The sequence below is a fragment of the Ochlerotatus camptorhynchus genome, unplaced genomic scaffold, assembly GCF_037179485.1.
Source record: "Ochlerotatus camptorhynchus isolate MF236.1 unplaced genomic scaffold, CSIRO-AGI_Acam_v1.1 ptg000312l, whole genome shotgun sequence".
Taxonomy (NCBI): domain Eukaryota; kingdom Metazoa; phylum Arthropoda; class Insecta; order Diptera; family Culicidae; genus Ochlerotatus; species Ochlerotatus camptorhynchus.
The window spans coordinates 2,274,441-2,295,759 of record NW_027040800.1 but is presented as its reverse complement, the minus strand read 5'-3'; the positions used below and the strand labels follow the sequence as shown (position 1 = coordinate 2,295,759).

The 21,319-nt window shown below is 39.6% G+C and overlaps 1 protein-coding gene across 2 annotated transcripts in view; it reads left to right on the top strand.

Moving 5' to 3' along the window:
* LOC135707431 (short-chain dehydrogenase/reductase family 16C member 6-like) overlaps positions 1-21,319 on the top strand; it is a 42,180-nt gene that overhangs the window by 16,427 nt on the left and 4,434 nt on the right. The window contains exons 2-4 of one of the 2 annotated variants that reach the window (XM_065229258.1): positions 12,178-12,483; positions 12,556-12,733; positions 12,804-13,288. The exons of the other annotated variant lie outside the window; for it this stretch is intronic. Coding sequence (XP_065085330.1) covers positions 12,178-12,483; positions 12,556-12,733; positions 12,804-13,247 — 928 coding nt within the window. The 3' untranslated portion in view covers positions 13,248-13,288. Of the gene's footprint in view, positions 1-12,177; positions 12,484-12,555; positions 12,734-12,803; positions 13,289-21,319 lie in introns of those variants that run through there. 2 annotated transcript variants of the gene reach the window in all.

The following is a 21,319-nucleotide window of genomic DNA, read 5'->3' as shown; positions in this document are numbered from 1 at the left end:
CGATTGTTGTCCCACCGGGAGATATTTTCTATATCGAAAACTGTGGCGGCGGGTGCCGTTGGAGGGGCCATGGTTGAAATATTACTCACTACTCTACTGGAGAAACCCAAGATCATGGGATCGCTGCTATTATAGGTGGAATTTCTGATGTTTAGAAGAATATTGGAGAGCTTTTTTGATCAGAGATGATCCTTTCGGAGTGACGACTGAGACTGGTTGCTGAGGAGGCAGCACAACCCTTAAAGCTGGTTGGAAGTGTAGGTTGTTATTGGTAGTAAGCAGGCACCGGCACAGGTTCTTCCATAGTATTCCAGCTATTCGAAAGGCTCAGAATACACTTGGGATTACTTTATTTACCAACAAAACTGACGTCTAATATAAGACGTATATGCTTAAAAATAGTAAACGGAGTAGGCAGAGAAAATATTGAGGCACTTTGAGTTGCTCGCGAGTTACTCGCTGCAAAAAAGCAACTCAGAGTAAACTTTTCTCACCCCTTGGGTCGGCCTAAGTGTCCCTAATTTGAGGAAAATTTCGAAGGAAAGCGTTAATCTAATCTAATCTAATCTAATCTAATCTAATACAAACGCAGCCAGTACGAGAAAGCATCCTGCGAAATGATTAGGTAAGATAACGCCTAATCATTTATATTGTCAATATAGATGTTTGCAGCATATCTGAGATATGACACAAACATCAAAACGGTCAGGCCTACTGCGTTGCATTTGCCGCAAAGATGATTTTGTGAAATGATTCGAGTTTAAATAAATATATTTAAACAGAGCATTTCGCAAATCTACGGGGGTGGTAGGATTCGTGAACATACCGTACCAATTGCTCTCTGAGTTATGTAAGAGTGAATTTAACAACCATATGTATAGCTAAAGATGCTAATTTCAAGTAACAGACTAAAGTGGTAATTTTTATACGATAGATGAGGAGATGAAAGTATTGAGTTGATAGTTCCGTTAGAGTACGGCCGTGTGAAAATTGTATATAGAGAGTAGAAAGCGAGCAAGGACAACTTTAGGAAGGTACAAATCGGTTTAATCATCTCTCTTTACCAAACTCCCCCGTTGGAGAGGGATGGTGAGGAGTATTTCTGATTTTAGCAGCTGTCATCCACAACTAAAATTTTATAAACCTGCTAGTCTCTCTGATTTCATCGTACTTCTAAAGCACAGCATTTTGGCTGTATCCCATAGGAACGTTTTTTCACTTTTAGGACAACAATTGAATTATGGACAGAAGTAAATAAATGAGCTAGGTATGATTTCACATAATGAGAATCCTGCCCAGAAGAAGTGACAAATAACATAAAAATAAGGCGTGAAGAAATTCAAGAAAAAGCTCGAAACTACCACTCACTCATCTGGTCATATTTCAAAAACTGTTTGTCCAAATCATTTGCCCTTGGAAACACATCAGGTAGAAGAGTTTTCCAAAGTGTGGTGAAAATTTGAGCTCAAATTATTAAGAAATAACAAATCCCGCCCATGGTGAAAATATGCCATTTTTTGACAATTTTGATACCTGCCGGTAATCAGTCTGTTTACTGTAGTTACTATTACAAAAACAAAATGTGGGTACACCTATAAGAATCTACATCAAAAAACCTTCAAATAGACGTTCTAAGATCACGAATGGCTTAATTGGTTGTGGAGTAATCTCTTCTGAAAGATTTTTTTTCTAAATCTCAAAAATCCAGGGTTGTAGCCGAGAGGGATCTAGGCACTTCAGAGCAAAATCAATAAAGGCGTTTGTTCAGAATGCTAAAATAAGCGTTTTGACCATGTTTGGCTCAAATCGGTGACATCGACCACAGGTGGTGTACCCACTCTAGCCGGAATGACCCATATAATGAATGGTTTATATAACTGTTTATATAGTATAATTGAATGATCTCACCAAAAGCCTCCAATGTTCCCAAAATTTCTGATTTATAGATAAAAATTGAATGATCTCACCAAAACTGGTCTGCTTGACTGTGATCATCAAATTTTCCGGACTTCTCTATTCCACGATTTTCTTCAGTAGCCCTTTAGCTGCTGTGTGTTGTCCTCCGCCAGATGCTTCCCCAAGTAACAATCTTGGTTTTATGATGGCTCTGTAGACCATGATTTAGACTTGTAGAATGCTATAAAACCCCTAACGCATCACACAGCTCGCAACGAACGCCGAACACGGATCTTCGTTCTCTTATGTTCCCTTCTTACCGCATTTTCCAATCAACACTATCTGTAGTTCAACCACCTCTTCTCATTGGAACCAAAAAAATCACTTCGCGGTTTGCAAAACGACCCGAAGGATCAAGTACTTTGTCATCGCTAGGAGATTTACCGCAGATCACACTTTTCACACCGGCCAAAAGGAAAATGTTTGTTTGAATTTTATACAAAGGATTGACAGCGCAAGAAATCCGAACCGTCCACTAGCAGAGCCTACTTCGATCTTAGATCCATAAGCCAACATTAGATCCATAACCCATACCACTTAAATTTTAAAAGCAAACTATGCCATGAATATTGTGATAGGGCAGTAGCGCCAACTGAACTCGAACATTGGGGAGAGGGGTGCGGGCAAAGGTTTGGTTTTAGGATAAAAGGTCGAATAACATAAGAATGGACAAACCTTTAGGTCAAATTTCTTGGTAATGGAAACTATTTGTTCGTAATATTTTAAATACTTCGACTTCAGTGAAGAAACATGCACTTGCAAGCTAATGACAATAGTCGTTACAGCCCTATGATCGTTTGTTTGAAAGATGATATTGTATGCTATTGAACGCCTGTAAAATAAAGTTTAAATTTAAGTAGTAATTTATAGATTCTTTATGAGAACAACTTACTATGATAATCATTAGAGTCCCTTGATGAAATCTTATCAAGATTTATCTTGATAGATATTTCCGAAAAATTTTTACGGGTCATTCGACAATACAAGGCATTTCGATCAATTTCACCCCGGTGCCCAATTCGGTATCACTGAAACACCCATCAAACGAAAGTCTAGGTCACCCCTTTCATATGAGATTAGTATGGAAATGTATCGTGGGGTCTAGAACAATGTTTATTTTTACCGTTGTTGTTGTTGTTGTTGTTCTTTATAAATGAAATTTCACATCCAGCGGATGCATTCATGTCAGTTGAAGGTTTTTGTGTAAACAGTGTGTTATTTTTATCGTATTTTTCAGTGTAAATTTCTGTAAATTGTAAATTTTTCAGTGTAACTCTTCCAGCCAAATGACATTTTAAAACTAGTCTCAAACGAAAGAGAGCCCCTAACATTTCGTTTGGTTGGTGTTTCAGCGATGATGATTTTTTTATAACACCCTTAAATGACCAATAATCCCCAAACAATGGCCCTAGAAACGCCTAGGAGCAGTTCTACGCCAAACACGATTTGCATGAGACTTTGCATAATTGGTTGTTATGATTGGCAATGATTTACATTTTTGCTCAAATTTGGCCATTTTAATCTTACAAAAAACTCAAATATTTTCCAAAAAATCATGACTCGAAAACGTCACTTCCAATTCAAGTGATTTCTGATGAATTTTCACAGGAAAAAATGATGGCTTTTCATAAAAAGAGAACTAAAGTTATTTTGGGAAAAAATAATAACAAAAAATATATAAACTTTAATTCAAATAAATGACCCGCTTAAATATTGTTTATATATGTTTTATTTAAAAGCTAAAAATTAACAAAATTCACAAAACAACAACTTTTTGTAAACATTTTGAACGTTTTGTTCGTACGATTGATTAGTAAAAAATTTTACACAAAACTATTCCTTACTTTTAACATCGTTTTCTGTAAAAAAAATTTCTCCAAAATTTCTTTGATTTTTGTTAATTTTTAAATGTCCAACTTAAAAGTTTTAAGGAAGGTAGATTTTTTCAAAATCTTTTTAATAAAAGAAAATATTCATAAAATGTTGAAGTGGGTATTTTTTTTAAATTAAGACTTAAACACTTTTATTGACTGTTTAAAAAAATTACTTGAATTTCTTACCGTGCAAATTTTGTTTTTTTGAAAAGCTGTTGCAAAAATTTGCAAAAATTGTAGAAACAAACCTTGGAACAAGACAGCTTTTGATCATGAGTAAAATCGGAATTAATTTTGAGTAACTATGCGTAACTCGCGATGCTCAAAACGATATACACATAGCAACCTGATTGTTGTATTGCAACCGACAGTAAGTAAAGCAAATTTCCTTATAACTGTATGATGAGAAAAATCTGTATGATTACAGATAAATCTGTAAATGTGGCATCACTGCTTGAATCAGCGTTATTTAAAAAAAACAGCTTAAGAAGGGCATTAAATTTCATTCGATTATTCCAAAGTTGACTATTACATATTCTAAAGAAAGGAAAATTTTAGAGAAGACAATTTTTCTTCTTTTGTAAGAATATGATTTCTCGATGGATCAAGAGATTGTAGGAAACCAGGAGATTTATTAGGTCCTGGTCCAGACCCAGTTTAGGATATTCAATAAAGAATGGAATATTCGTTACTGTGAACACCGCAGACAATTTTGAGTCGGCGCGCCGCTGGGTTAATTTTTTATACGTGGAAGACGTGTTTCTCGAAATTAAACACAAATTGTTAGTATTATTACGATAGAGCGGGATTTAAGAATCTTTCAACTAGTACTGGAGATATTGCCAGAACATGTATCCAGAGACTAGAAGGGGCATAATAAATTACATGAGATTTCAAACACCAGATTAATGGAAGCCATAATGAGTTATCAGGGCTACATTGTTCACATCCAGACATTTTTCCGGTACCAAACCTCATCATCCGAGACTTAGTCACATAATAGATAATACGCTGATAATACAAATTGCCCAGGCCTAAACATTCTAAAGGGTTTTCGACGGATAACCGTTTGCGATTGAGCGGGAAAACTCTGCCCTCGTGACATTTTCGGGTACCACAGAACCACACTAGATGAGAAAACTGCAATGATTGAGTCTCTGAAGAAGGTCCCAAACGGACCGAAACGTTAGACCAACAATAAAACAGCAAACTTTTCCGTAGATCACTACAATGCAGGGCTAGAACGTTGAGAACAAAAAGTTCACTTTTCCCCATTTAAACTTCGAATGGTCAGAGTTCGCATGCAAATGAACTAAATTTTTTTAGAGAATTATTGGAGCCTGATTTAGAATCGATTGAGCATGGTGGAGAAAATCGTTTTTGGACCACTCAAATACTAATAGACCTAACATACGTAAAATATTCCTCACTCAGTGAGTAATCCCACGTTCTACGATTTTGAGCGAAAACCTACACAATTTTGAGTTAGTTTTATTGGTCGTGTGTTTTGGATGTTTTATTGAGAGTGGGAAGATCGACGACTTTTGCCAGTATTTGTGAGTTAATAGCCGTTAAAGTTTATTAAAATGCCTTCCAACAGTGATTTTATCCGCAAGCAATCAATCTTTGATGAGGATTTTGCGAATTGACGGCATTTAACGATGAGACCACATCCGAACTGAAACAAAATATACATGTACGCTCTTTTATAACCTCACGATCGACTCGTCCCTCTCTGTTCTCTCGATTGTCATAGCAAGCAAGCACGTGATTGGTTGCATGCGGCCAAAAAGTTTGATCGATTTTTAATAGTTTACTTATGATAAACAACTACAATAATTATACCAAACGAATCTTACATCAAATCTGAATCAAATGGTGTAAAAAGAATTGAAATCCAGCCATAAATGGTCAAGTAATAAGCGATTAAAACCTGACACTATTTCGTTACACAAATTTTTTTTATTTGCACCCCAGTGTAGTCCACAAAGATGTCGTCTTACTTCGGAAAAGATCAAACAATTAGGGATGGTAAATTTTCCCGGAAATGACACCCATCATAGTGAACCGCCGTTTCCGATGAAAGTATCGGCAGACAGGTGTGGACAGTATTCCTTTTTTTCAATATTCAATAACGAGAGGAATACTACCTTCTTGATCAAAACAAAAGTTTGATTTTATTAAATACGGGCTATTCCGTTTGGTATATAGTGATGTGGCATAAAAGTAGTTTGGCATAAGGGCAATTTGGCATAATAGTCGTTAAATGAACGTTTGGCATCTATCAATGGGTTTGGTAACGCCAGCTTAGAACATGGTACCTATCGGGCATTTAGTTAGGTATCAAATTATAAATAATAAATTTTCGTTTCATTGTTTTCGCGATAGAAGGAGCAGTGAGCAGTGCCGGTCATAGAGCAAGCTGCGATTGTATGTAAAATACCCAACCTGGCCACCCAGTATTTCTGACACCTTGAATGTTTTGGTTTGTAATCGCAAGGATAAATCGGTCTAATGGCAACCAAGGAGAAATGTAATGTCTACATCGGTTGTAGATGATGCTCAAATTCATAGTATCCGTTCGCCAGCCGATTGAGGACGCGAACATTTTTTCTTGTGTTCGTAGGATTATAAAATTCCTCAAAGGCAGACCGGAAACCTAGCCTTTCGTAATGTGAAGAGCAAAGGTCTATCAGCGGCCGAAAAGAATGGAACCGGTGGGGAACATTGTTGGAGACCGAATATAGAGGATGATGAATGTGACTTTTGTAGTTTGTTTTGTGTGAGTTGCAGCAATATTTGAATTGAGGGTACAAATGGGGCCTGATTAACTGCCTCTTTCTCTCGAGCCCACGCTAGAACCTACATTTCGGATTTAAATCTATAATTGAACCGAGAAGTGTACTGCTGGTCTGAGTTCCTCTGGTATATTCAATTAGAGGATGTTCCTGAATATACAGTCAAACAGCACGTAATGTTGTGAATAGCTTTAAGGAAAGTTGTCCAGTAGTGCCCCCATTCTATTTACAATAATCCAATGCCTACGAGGATGTGCCGAAGGTGTGCCGATGGATGTGCCCGAATCTAATTTCGGCACAATGTGCTGAGTGACTTACGCCTAGGGAAAGTCCCTATTAATAGTACGTACGGGTGGAAGTGTCATTGTATCGATTTATCATACGTTGTAGTGAAAATTATTATTGATTTTAATATAACTTATACCAAATTACTATTAAACCAAACATGTTATATTATGCCAGACAACTTTATGTAAAACAGCGTTCTCCGAATTAATGACAGTGCAATTTTGTTTTAAATATATTCAAATGAATATCCCATAAAATACCGTATGCGTGATAATGTTTGCACCATTAAGCAATGTCAAAATTAAAAAAATTCTCAAAAATTTCGTTTTCGAATTTTTTTTATTTATTCAAAACGGGGATGTTTCTCAGAGTCTTAAACTATGTTTATCATCGATCGAGTTTCCACTTGCTGCAATTACGGCCTACACGCGCTTTCGGAATGCACGGCAGGTTCTAATAATGTAGTCTGGATCCATTTCTCTACAGGTACGGGTCAATGTTTGTCTGAGGCTTGCTGTACTCGGGTGGCGTTTAGAACAGGCCTTGGCCTTCATGACGCGCCATATTGAGTAATCCAGCGGATTAAGATCGGGGCTGGATGACGGCCACATATCCTTCGCCCAGAACGGAAGATGTTCCTGCAACCACTTCTGAGTGCGGTTCGAGGTGTGGCACGGAGCCCCATCTTGTTGAAATACAACATTTGGCTTCGGACCGTACTGTTCTTTGATCCACGGAAGAACATACTTACTTAAAATTCCGATGTAGACCTCCGTGTTGACCTTGTCGCCTTCTGGAATGAAAACCGGGTCCATTTTTGCCATCGGAAGCCACCAATCTAAACACCATAACGCTAGCAGGATGCTTGGTCAGATACACGTTATTGTGCTCGTCGGCCACGTCTTTTACCGGAAGAGAACTAATATACCGGTCGGTTCTGGAATTTGATACGGGATCGACGGTAAACATGCTCTCCTCGGTGAACAGGATTACCAGATTTTTTCGCTTAAGGAAGTTCAAGATTTTCTTGCATCGTTCGACTCGTAGCTCCCGGATGCGGTTGGTAATCATGTGAGTTTTTTTTCCGTGCCCTCGACTTCACCCCGCAATCTTCCTTTACGATCTTCCGTGCCGTAAAGTCACTGATCCCGCGTTCCTTTGCCATTTCCTTATAGAACGCACTGGATTCACCCGATAGCAGCGATAACCCTCGGAACCCGAGTTGACCTCGGACGACCTGTGGCCACCTTTGCGGATAGTTGTCCTTTCTTTTCTCGGTCTAAAACCCTTTTGACGGTCCACCGGGACACTCCAACGGCGATTGAAATGTCTTTTTGTGACATTTGCGCGTGGGACAAATCACGAATACGCTGCCACGTCGTCATGGTGCAACTTTCAAACTAAGTAAATCATTTTCTTTTATACACAGCCTACTACGGTATGAGCTATAGGTTACGTTCATGCAAAGAAAACCAAGGCATTGTATGAACAGGTGAAACGGGAACCTTATTTGTACGATGGTGCAAACCAGCGTTGCCAGATATACGGTATTTATACCGATTTTCAAACTTGATACCGATGTACAGATAAGGTAACTCAGAATACCGATTTTTGAGTTTTAATACCGATTTATACCGATGATTATTGCTCGCCCGCACTGAAACTATTGTGAGAGGCTTTTATCTTTATAAAAATCTAAATTTTTGAGCCAGCCCTAAAAAAATGTCTTCTTTAAAAATTAATTTTCTCTAATCTTCCCTTCGAAGTTTCTTCCAACTTTCCCTAGCAATTTTCGTCCACCTTACCCTGTAAGTTATTTTCGAGGTATTTTACAATTCCTTACGGAAATCTATTTCGACTTCTCTTGGAAGCTTCTTCTGGCTGCCCTTGAAAGGTTCTTTCGTCTTCTCCCTTATTTTACCAATCAGGCTAAGGCCTTGTTGTCCTCTGCTGTCCGAAGAAGTCGTCTCCACTCTACTCGATCCATGGCCATACGTCGTCAGCCTCGTAGTCTACGAAGGGTCCGCAGGTCGTCTTCTCGCGTCAGTTTTTTCAACTTCTCCGGAACAGAATTGCTTCCAGATATTTATTGCGGTTCCATTAGCTTCAGGAACACTGCAGGATCTTTTCAGAAATTCTGAAACTTCAGAATAGTTCGGACTTTTGGGTAAGTTTAAAGATATGTAAGGGTGGCAAGTTTCGATAAATTAAAGACAGTTTCATTTACTGCTGTTAAAATTCGAGAACCCGGGAATTTCAGGAAAGTCCAGAGAACTCCCGTGAACTGAAGGAAACATCTGAAATAATTTGGAAACTTCACAAGTTCAAAGAACTTCATAGAAACATAATAGTTTTCATGACACTTCCATTTGTTCAGGAGAATTGAGGTCACTTTAGGAAAGCTCTTTAACATCAGGACACACCAATTCATGAAAAAAAAATTGAACTTTAATGGAGTTCCAAGAAACTCAGGGAATTTCCAAAAACTTCAGCAAAGTTCCCAGAGCTTCATGAAAACTTTGTAAACTTCAAAACAGCCCCATTATTTTTTGGAGAATTGCTAGAACTTTCAAGGAGTTCTAAGGAATTAAGAAATATTTCGAAGTACATTTAAGGAATGTTCTGAAAACTTCCGAGAAATTGTAATATTTCAGGGATGTTTTATAAATATCAGGAATATTGCTGGATAATTAGGAACTTCAGGGAATGTAGCTAACATCGCCCAGAAATCTATTTCTTCCAGATTTTTCCCAACTTCTCCTTCTGTTCCGTAAGCCCTCTGGCTTTCACCTTCTTCCAGAAGTTTCTTCCAATCTACCTAAGCAAGTTTTTCCCAGCGCCTCCGAAAAGTTTGTTCCATCTTTTACAGGAAGTTCTCCCAGAAGTTTCTTTCATCCTCTGGAAGTTTCTCCATAAGTCACGCACTTCTATTGGAAGGGTTTTCCGAGCTTCTTATGACATCCCCTGGAATTGCCTTCCAATTTCCAAAACTTTTCTGGTTTCCTCTGGGTGTGTTATCTGATCTCATCGGAAGTTTTTCTAAGAATTTCCTGCAAACTTCCACCACAAAATCTTCTTAATTATTTCTCTAGAAGTTTTTTCGGAATCATTAAGAGACTAGTTCAGATATTCCCGGAAATTTCTTCCGACTTACTACTTCGTTCTTAGTCCAAAGGTTTGAATTTCCGCTTACAAAACAGGCAACAATATAAAACGAATTAAAGTAGTGAATACCGATAAATACCGATTTTTTAAACATTTGATACCGATAAGCTTGAAAACAATCTGGCAACGCTGGTGCAAACGCATACGGTAATTAAACTGTAACATTTTTGGGTGAATTCCTACAAATTTGCAATTTAGAATAAAGTTGTTTGGACAAATGGATAATAGGATAATTGAAAATCCCTAATATTTTATTCGACTTGGGTAAATTTAAAACAAGTTAAACTATGTCGTTTCAAAAGTTGGCACTTTACTAGCCTTAAAGAACAAAAGTTGACTTCTGCTTTGTCCTAAATAAGGTTCCGAGCCGTCTGTGAGAATAGCCCTATGCTATCTTCTAAACTAACTTTTTTTTAACAAGACGTGGTTGCCTAACGTGTCAGAGATCTGATATACAGGGTGATTCAGAACAACTGTCACTTTTAAAAATGGTCAAAATGATTGAACACTTGCATGATTTTTGATATCAGTATATTCCAGATATACTACATACATAACCTTCAACTTAGCATACTTCAATCCAAATCTCTCTCCCTTTACCTTTAATTACCAGCCATATTAGTCACGAAAATGAACCACACCTGGCACGCACATTTTAATTCCAGCACTTTTGAAGTCCTGGCGATGCGGCCAAGCTCTGAAATTGAACGGATTTTCCACGCATGGTTCCTTTTTACCTCTGTAATGTTGCGAAAAATAAATATTTCATTTCTTTCAAAGAAACTGAAATTCTTAAAGATAATAAATGAATTTATACAGATTTATGACATGCTCCATTTTTACGTCCATGGCTGCTTGAAATCAAAAACGAATGAAATTTAAAAGCCTACTATCAATACAAGCTGATATCTGTACACACACAAAAATACTTGAACATAGGGGAAATGGCTCTAATATTGGCCTTTGGATCCAAGATTGGGCCCATCGCTAAAAATCTGCAATTTATCAATTTTATCTAGATGAACCGTCATTGGATATTTTGGCGGTACTAATGGATATTTTGGTCGCTATTTAAAATTTAGTCGATTGCTGAATTTATGTATGGGCCCAAATTAGGGGCATTTAGGCCGACATTACATCCATTTCCCCTATATCCATTTTACCGATTGAGAATTGCATATTTGTGAAATCGATGACAGTTATTCTGAATCACCCTGTAGATTCATCTTTAGTGCTAGAACTGTGCTCGCACAAAGTTCATCAAACAAATCTCGAAAGGATGATGAGCCAACTTGAACAATTTTGCGCGTCCTTCAAAATTTATCTTTGGACTAACTGTTTCATAATATTCCTCCATGAATCAGCGTAAATTAAGCTGTATTTTCCCAAACAGTGCAATTAAAATGCTAAACCAAACGCTTCTAAAATGGTACAGCATCTACAAAAACCAACCTTGCATTAACTCACGCAATCATCAATGAAGCTTATTAAACCAAACCACTCAAGACTGCAATCTCACGTGTCAGCACCGTACCTACTCCAATAAAAAAATGAGCAGTGGAAAAATTCAACAGCATCACGGCGTAATGCATCTCGAAGTGTCGCCTTTTTACGACCATCGTCAACTACTCACCTTCCTCCACACTGCCCGAACCAGAGCCGGCAAGCAAAGCCCTTCTGCGCAATCATTTAGGTCAACAAGACCACCAACCACATCTGTTTGTCACCTTGCCCGACGTCGTCGTCCAATTTCGCCGAAGCCGACCGATCATAAAATCAGAAACATTGACCTCACCATTATTCATCATCAACCCCTCTGTGTGAGTCCGCGACGTATGTCACATTGCACTTTCATTAACCCCGGTTGTCACTTTGTTTCATGTAGTGTTCGTCTGTAGTAGTAATAGTACTAGTGTATGTAGAACAAACGTGGTCAGCACCGGAGCCACGGCGTCCTCGATCATGACCTTGAAGCACGATTACATGCTTGCTCACATCGCACCAAACTTCACGATCACCCAGGTTCAATGTAAGCATCCGTCTCCGTCCTAAATCGAAAATTGAGTTTGTAGGTCTAATCGAAGCCATTTTCCCAGCCAACCGAACCCCGGAGTGCAGCTGTACAATGCGGTGCTGATTTTGGTCGACATGTTGGTGTTCATCGCCAAGGCCACCTACAACATTGTGATGAGCCTGGTCCACCTGGTTGCCCCTCCGGAAGCCGAGGATGTCAGTCAGGATATTGTGCTGATCACCGGAGCCGGCCATGGCATGGGCAAATGCCTAGCGCTGCAGTATTCTGCCCTGGGCGCCAAGGTAGTCTGTATGGACATCAACGAGAAGACCAACCTCGAGACGGTGGCGGAGGTCAACCAACGGGGAGGAAAGGCGTTTGGATTTGTGTAAGATATTTCCTGGCGCCTTGTAGGTTGTTGTCGAGAAAATTAAGCTCACGTTCTTTTTTCGATCCTTAGCTGTGATGTGACCAACCGGCAGCAGATCGTTGAGGTAGTCGAGAAGATCAAACAGCAAGTTGGGGTTATAACGATCCTGGTGAACAATGCTGGAATCATGCCAACGCACCCACTGCTGCAGCAAACGGAACAGGAGATCACCAAGACTTTCAACATCAACGTTATGGCACACTTCTGGGTAATCTGTCGAAATAGTAGCGACGCCAAAATGTCAGTTCTTACTCATCCCCAAACAACCTGTATTGTAGCTCATTCAAACCCTGCTGCCGGACATGATCCAGAAGAACCGTGGCCACATTGTCGCCCTGTCGTCCGTTGCCGGTCTGGTCGGGTTCAAGAACTTGGTCCCGTACTGCGGAACCAAGTTTGCCGTCCGTGGCATCATGGAAGCCCTGGCTGAGGAACTGCGCTCCGATCCTCGCAAGCCCAACATCAAGTTCACCAGCATCTACCCGTACATGGTCGATACGGGCCTGTGCAAGCGGCCGCACACCCGCTTCCCGTCGCTGATGAAGATGGTAAAACCGGAACACGCCGCCGCGGCCATCATCGACGCCCAGCGCCGGGGACTGGTGGAGGCTTCGATTCCACGATATCTGCTCTATCTGAACACGTTCATGCGCATCTTCCCGCTCAAGAATGGACAGCTGTTGGGCGACTTCCTCGATACCGGCGTCAACTCGGATTTGTAGATTAAGGATGTTAACCATGTTCTGTTAGTTGTGAGACTGTTTTGAATTTTGATATGATTGTTTGAGAAATAAATCCATCGGCTTTTTGTTGAGCCTCGTTGAATCGAAGCAATTCCAAGTGGTCTGCTTGACCATTTGACGTCACTCCGTTCGTCTCAAGTAGCTGGATAGACTGTTTTGTTTAGTCAAGCCGCATCATACTTTCAAATCCAGCAAACAATAAGCGACTTCCTCGAACGCGTAATTACTTGGCGTAGTGAGAGCCTGCCATTAGCCGGCTAGTCGAAGCACCCCCCCGCAGCATGACTTGATGGATTTCCACTCTCTGGAGAACAACTTTGCATTGAACGACTCAACCTCCGCTGATGGGATTTCTCTTGTGGGAGAGGCGGAGGAAGAGGAGAGGGGGGGGGGCGTAATTTGTTGTTAAACTTGTTCATCATCAACATCAATCGATGATGGAATCTGATGATGGCCGATGTTTTCGACTCAAGTTGATATTGTGGCGCGTCTCCAGTTTGTTCTTGGCTACTATAAACATGAGTCAAGAATGTTCCGTGATTGTCTGGATTTATTTATCCAATGGGTTTTTTTTTTTAATCATTAGGTGAAGGTTTCCCTCGCAGCTGACTTGCAATTTCTATTCGAATATGCGATGCGTCAAAATTGTACTCTTCCACTCATTACAGTTCAATCAATTATGAACCCTTCCAGATCCGAAATAGGAAGTTGATGACGCTCACTGTGACCCAAATATTTTGGAAGGTTCATAATTGATGCAGTGACTGGCTTTGTAGCTTTGCAATCCCGTTATGGTGCGATTTTTTTTTTAGATTTATTTAGGAGAGAACTAGCCAACTGCACACTTAGAAAAATTCATGTAAATTTAGGTACTCTGAGAGTGACAATTACGAGCGTCAATTTTGACATAAATTTGAGTCATAACAGACGCGAAATATAGCTCAATCAAACGTACTTTTCGTCGAACAACGAACTTTTCAGTCTCGAAGCACTTAATATTACATGGCGTGTTTGTTTACGTCTCATCTTTTATGTCAAAGATGGATTCCGTCACGTGTAAAATTAGTTATTTCTAAGTGTGTGGCTAGTTCATCTTCAACGGGTCGGAATTGATTGAAATAAATGAATATCGGGACAGGAAATGGTGTCAGCCCAAGTAACACAAATTCATAGAATTATGTTGAGTAAACTGCTCTACATGAGCATGAGCATGAGCATAATTGACCGCCCACGGTTGCTGCTCTGTTATTTCCAAATCAGCTGCAATTACACAGAGAACCATTAGATGTGTTTGGGACTAATGCAGGTCAAATAGGGAATGGGAAGGAATGTGTTGACGTGATACTTGCTGTGAAGGAAATCGAGAAGTCCTCTGCGCTTCCATGAGAAATCACTGGGATGTTGGATGAAGGGAAAGATGTACAGCAGGGATCGTTTTGGTAAACTAATGCTGATAATGACGCACCTTAAATACTAATGGATATGGAGTATAAATAGATAAAAAGGAAAGATCTTACCGAAGGAATCAAGTGGATCTGCAACAAGCTGCCTCGTAGTGTTTTCATATACTATCCTCAACAAGGGCTTATCAACTCTGCACACTGTGCCGAAACACAAATCGGCACACTGTTCAGCACGTTAAGGAACACTTTGACAAGTAGGACTCAAATAATATAATATGAAATGGCATCACTGTTTAGTGTTGACTTTTGGTCAACCGTTGCAAAGGTTCACTACTTGGTTGAATACTTTGTTTACTCAAAAAATGAAGCTAGAGAATTTGTTGTCAAAAGCTGGTTAAATAACGATTCAATCAAGAATTTAAAAACGACAACCCATCGGTCGATCCTCAACGTTCGAAAAATTCTGTAAGTATTATCGGAATGGTGAATCTCTTTAAACCCAGCAAAACTAAGTCCGCCTCTTCTAAATCACAGCAAAAATCCCAGCGGCTCGGGTTCATCCACACTATGGCCAGTCGAGAGCGTCTGGTCGATACGGCAGTCTAGACGGCTGAAATGAGTTGTCCCCTAGTGACGATTCGTTTTCAACTGAAAAATGCCCGATGGTTGCTATTGATAATAAATTTGGAAGCCCACACTAACAATTTCATCAATATCAATCAAATGGATCACAACTATACGACGGGGATGGTGGAACACCTACACTACGGCCAGATTTGAATCCCGGTCTTGCCGAGGATCTTCTGCGATGGAAATTTTCACATTTTCCCCCGCGTTCTTCTCGAACATTCTTGCCAGTCATGAGTTTCAATTGGTATGGGCTTCGATGGGGTATCTACAGGACTTTATAGGGATGTTCATAGAATATTGAAAGAAGTCTCAGTACTGTTGGGGTATCCCTAATAAAAAATTACCATAACCGAATGACAACCCAAATGATTGCACTATTCTACATATGGTTTGGATGATACCCGGAACACGTCGTTAAGCAAAATAACCATAACAATTTTATTAGGGATGTCAATACGTATTAATCCTAAATATAAATGCTCTTGAATCACGAATCACCCACGTTTGTCATTTGTGTATTAGTAGAGCTGAGTGGATTGGGCGGAAACTTCTCGAATTCTATACAGACCTACAGGTGCCGGATGAAGCGCTTCCGCTGAAGTCTGTGGTGGCCGCCCAAGTAACATTTAACGTTTTATGAAGGCTTTCATAAAACAACATTCATAAAACCCTGGTCAAGATAGCTTTGCCTTTATTACATCCACCAAAACCTCATTAAGACTAGAATCTGTCTAGTTGGCCCACCCTGAAGAAGGTTCTAAAGAGTGCATTATTGAGACATTTCAAGAATGACTTGCTGCAAAAAGGTTATATCAAGAGCAAATTTTCATTACGTCGAATGTAACAAAGGTAAACAAAGTCGAGCTATCAGTGTCAATCGATTCTCCTGCTATTACACTATATACTGTCCGAATATAGGATCAAATCCCATTTTAAATTTATTTACCAGTCAAATTGCTTTTTGACGCAATCACCTTCCGATCAAAATAGTTTTCGATGTTACTTAAGTCACCCAATTTCTATGGAGATGCCGTTTGACTTAAGTAACAGGCTGAGAAACCCGTGAAAAGTGTACGTTCGTCGTTTCGCTTTCTCATTATTAAAGTGAATAAATCGAACTGTTTGTTGCTAAGATGATTTTGGTGGTCCTAAAATGATTAATGGGCTGCACGTATGGAGACGTAATTGATAATTCTCCCGAATATCCTGGTAAATACACTTTGACTTAAGTAACAATAGGGGCCACCAAACGACGTATAATAACTTTTGACTCAAAAACCAGTTTTTTTAACATGAAACCTAGCGATTTGCATTTGTATGATTAAAACCCTGCTAAATATGTTAAACATTGCTATCACTATGAGATTATATGTGTTTACTTGGAAATAGGAATAACTTTTCGGTCATCAAAACAATGCGAATGTTACTTACGACATAATGAAAATTTGCTCTTGATATGAAAAATGCCTTGAGAACGATTTGAAATTCTTATTAAAAGTTCAATAAAAGCCATTTAGCACCAATTATTGTGCCATTTGCCTTTGACCTTATTGTCCGCATACCACTTCAGCACGTCCTTGGAGTAGTGGCATGAGGCCAAATCCGGCCAGAAGATTGTTGGGACGTTGTGGGCCTTCAGGAGAGGAAGCAGCCGCTTCTGGAGGCACTCTTTTATGTACACCTGTCCGTTCATCGTGTCCTGGGTCACGAAAGGTGCACTCCGCTTCCCGCACATGCAGATGGCTTGCCAAACCAGGAATTTCTTCGCAAATTTGGACATCTTCTGAGTGCGGACATGCTCCGGAACGCTGAACTTATCCTTGGCCGTGGAAAACAGGTTGCCGGAGATCTGTTTGAAGTCGGCCTTCACATATGTTTCGTCGTCCATGATGCAGCATTCAACTTTCGTCAGCATGTTGAGGTACAACTTCCTGGCACGGGTTTTGGCGGACTTGTTCTGCTTCTCGTCGCGATTAGGGGCCTTTTGTACCTTGAACGTTCGAAGCCCAGCCTTAGTTTTGGCCTTCTGGACAAAACTTCGGCTTAGGTGCAGCTTCTTAGCCACATCCCTAACGGAGGCGTTCGGATTTCGGTTGAAGGCCCCAACTACGCGGTTGTGATTTTTGGTGTTGTACGGAATACTTTTTCCTTCATTTCTGGGCTTCCGATCGGTGGTCAACCGTTCCTCGAACCGCTTAATCACTCGCGACACCGTGGAATTCGCGATTCCCAACGTTTTAGCGATGGGACGATGCGAGAGATCCTTGTTCTCGTGATGAATGCGCAAGATTTTATCACGCACGAGCTGTTCTTTCGACTCCATTTCCGCGAGTTTTGATCACAGGACTTTAAAACTTGCAGGATGTAAATAATGCACTATGAACTAAATCCACCCAAATTTTCATTAAATTCTACCCAACGGTTAAAAAGTTAGAGCAATTTCATAGTGTGGCAATTTCATCGTGGACACCCTTTATGTTATGTTAATCATTGCTCACAGTCGAGACAATTTTTTAATTTTCGTAACTTCTATTACTGCTCATTGATGAATTGGTGAGAATAAAGATATAAGATATTGTAAAGGAAAAACATGTTTAAAGACGAAGATTGCAAAAAAGCAAATGGAATAATAACAATATGGTGATGGCATAAACATTAATTTTTAATAAGCCATTTGTGAAAAAGCTGTTTGGCTTTCATGAAATCGCTAACAAAATGACTGAATTGTTTTTATCTGAAGCCATTTTGCTTGATCCTATTCCGTTTAGTTTTATTGGTGGAAAAGTTGCCTGGAAAAAGTTAAATGTCAAAATGTGTTTATCTTTCGATAGTTTTGTTGTGCGATCATTGCAACGATGTTCTACCACCGTTGAACCGACGTGACAGCTCATAGAAGCAGCATTCAAATTATTGCCCAAGTCGCTATATTTAAAATACGTTAAACACTACCGCCATCTAGTCATCCGATCGCGTCAAAACGTGAGCAAGGAGACGAACATTTATATTGACTTTGTTTGCGTCTCATCTTGTTTGACATATCTGGTCACCCGTTTGACTGATCGAATCGCGCATTTGAGAAATCGAATTGCGAACAAACGAAATGCTCCAGTGGCATGTCGTTTCGTTGGTGGTTCTACTCCAGCGTTGGATCAACAAGTTGCGCGACATCCTTGATAAGGACAATTCATCTATTGGAAGCAGTTACTCACGAACTAAGTCTACGTAACTTGGATCAGGTGGAAGCTCAATCGTTCCCGAAAAGTTTTCCTTCTTCCGGATGAGTTTCCTGACATCAGTTTTCCGCAGTCCCAGTTTGGCACTGATACTATTCGGATCATCATCACAACGTTATTTCTGGAGAAGGCTGCCATTGACAATATGCTGTGTATTCCCATCAATTTTAGGCGTCTAATTTGAAGGCTTCCAGTGCTTCGTAAGCCGCATTCACTTCGCTCCTATCAGTAGGCTACTCTGTTGTTGTTCACCGATTTTGTCGGAGCTGCCCTCCCAGAAAGTTCTGGAATTGGATTCGTTTTTTCTTCCTTCGACAGCATTGCTAGAATTGGGTTCTTTAATTTTGAAAAATATATCGAAATACATCCTCTGAGCACAACGATATGTTTTTCGATTCCATTTATTTCTATGTTGATTTTTCAATCAAGATTTAGAACAAACTAATCACTTCACTTGGGCGTGACACAAAACTAACAAATTGACAGCTCACTCCCATACAAAGTTCCATCGAGGGGCGCTAAGATGGTGATTTATGCTTATGTAATCACACTTATTTAAAACAGTTCCATTCCTCCAAAATTGATGAAATATTGGATTTAGGTTCCATTTGTGAGGCAGATTACGAATATCCAATTACCTTAAAACCGGTAAGGAACCCAATTATTACTCGATTATCCTTTGGCATTTCCTTGTGACTCTGCGTTTGAAAGCCCCACTCGATTATGTTCTTCTCTGTCTTTAGGCGGATCCATCTTTTTAGTTTTATTTGTAAACAGTAGGAGGTTTTGTAATACACTTCATTGACAACAAAACGCATCAATGTATGCTTTTTGATCCCGTTTGAAAACGAACGGTTTCATAATTGCTTTTATAATGATAAAACACCTTTATGGAGAATTTCGTCGTGACATCTATAAAACAAATACCAATTGATTTACTTAATAGTTTTATAAAGGGATAGAGTGGTGCATTTAATTCATTTTTAAAACCAGACACTTTCTGATTTTCTCGTCAGACTTTAAAAGGTTTTTAAAACAGTATTCAGCTGAACTACTAATCAAAAATGTTTTGCACTGTTCAATGCTGTATTTAAACTAAAAAGATTGCCTATTGCCGTTATAAAACCACAATAAATCAGAGTGAAAGCCAAACGGCTGTTACACTGTTATTTGGGCGTGCATCCTATTTTCGAAGCATGACATCTTAAGGGGGAGATTTTTGATAGTTTTCATCGGTGGTAAATTGCGGTGTGTAATTAGAAGGTGGTAGAAGGCATCATAATCAGCGATACGATTGGCTAGGGTGATTTCTTTGATGACACGCACTTCGCATCTTTGATGACACGCAGTCGATCAGATGATTTAAAACTGGTTCGACGATGTTGATGTTTGGATGGTATTGAAATCTCACCCGTTCGAGTTCTGGGTTCACTTTAATCGGGGGATTTAATAGGCAGGAATTTATTTCATCATCGATCGGGTTTCTCCTTTGCTTCCGTACACCTGCAAGGAATCAACAGTTCAAAGGAGCATTGATACAGAATCTTGAGGATGGTATGAATTTGCTTGAACACCGTATAGGCACCGGTGGAAACTAACGATTTTAAATTGGATCACTACTTGACTAGCCTATTGGTCCCAAGCAAATCGATTAACGTACCCTATTCTAGTCGAAATTCTAGTACTACACTATGTTTGTTTTGATTCGCTATGAATGTTTGACAGATAAAATGAGGGGTTCGTGGATTTTTCTATGTTTCGAGGGGTGCATCGATTAGCTTGGGACCGAAGATAGTACCAGAGCTGAGCCAAAAAGTTGAGCACGTATCTTCGGGACCTTCTGGTCTTAGAGTTAAGCCTAGTATACAGATCGAAGCGAAACGAAAATTGAAGCACGCGAAAAATCATGAAATTTTGCTAGCGAAAAAGGTTGTGAAAAATGTTTGTGGAACATTTTCCAGTTTCCTTTTTTCGCAGTTTACAGTTCATGTGAAACGAAATCGATCAGTTTACACCTCCGGTGAAGTGAAAATCTGACAGATACGCTCTCCCGAAACGTCAACTTTTCGCTTAGCAGCTGCTCTTTTCGCGAGCGCTGCATGCGCGAAAAAAAATTAACGTAAGCGAAAAAGATGCGATCCACAACATTAGATTTCGCTGGATCGTATCTGCCTACAGTTCAAAGCGAAGTGAAAAATTTGCCAATTGCGTTTTTCACGCTGGTGAAATATTTAGTATTTGTATGAGATTTTCGCTTCGCTTCGATCTCTATACAGGCCAATTTAAAATCGTTAGTTTCCACTGGTTGGAATAGGTTTGTTGGCTTCCAGTTCCTCTTCCACCTCCCGATCCGCTGACGTTCTAATGATAATGAAGGTGATTGCTTACCATGCTCCGTCAGAGAAAGTGAGAATGTAAACACAATCACAAAAGTTATAACTTTAAGGATTGCCAAACTCATAGAATTTTGACACCTTGCTAGGCACACATTGATTGACCATGATAAAATTAAAGTGTGCAAAGTGGAATACCCCTTAGTTCTCAAATCATCCTTCTTCTTGACTTAATAGTATTAGCCGTAGACGGTCCACGGGGATCAACATGAGCTGGCCAGACTCTTTTATAATTTATTTGAAATACCCCTACTTCACTTCTGATAAAGTTTCAACGTTTGTTGATTGACCATTCTTGAAATTCGATTTTAGTGGCGATCCAGAAGCGAGAAATTGGTTCTTGAGCTATCCACGGATGATGATAAACCCAGAGGAATTCCATGGTTTATGTG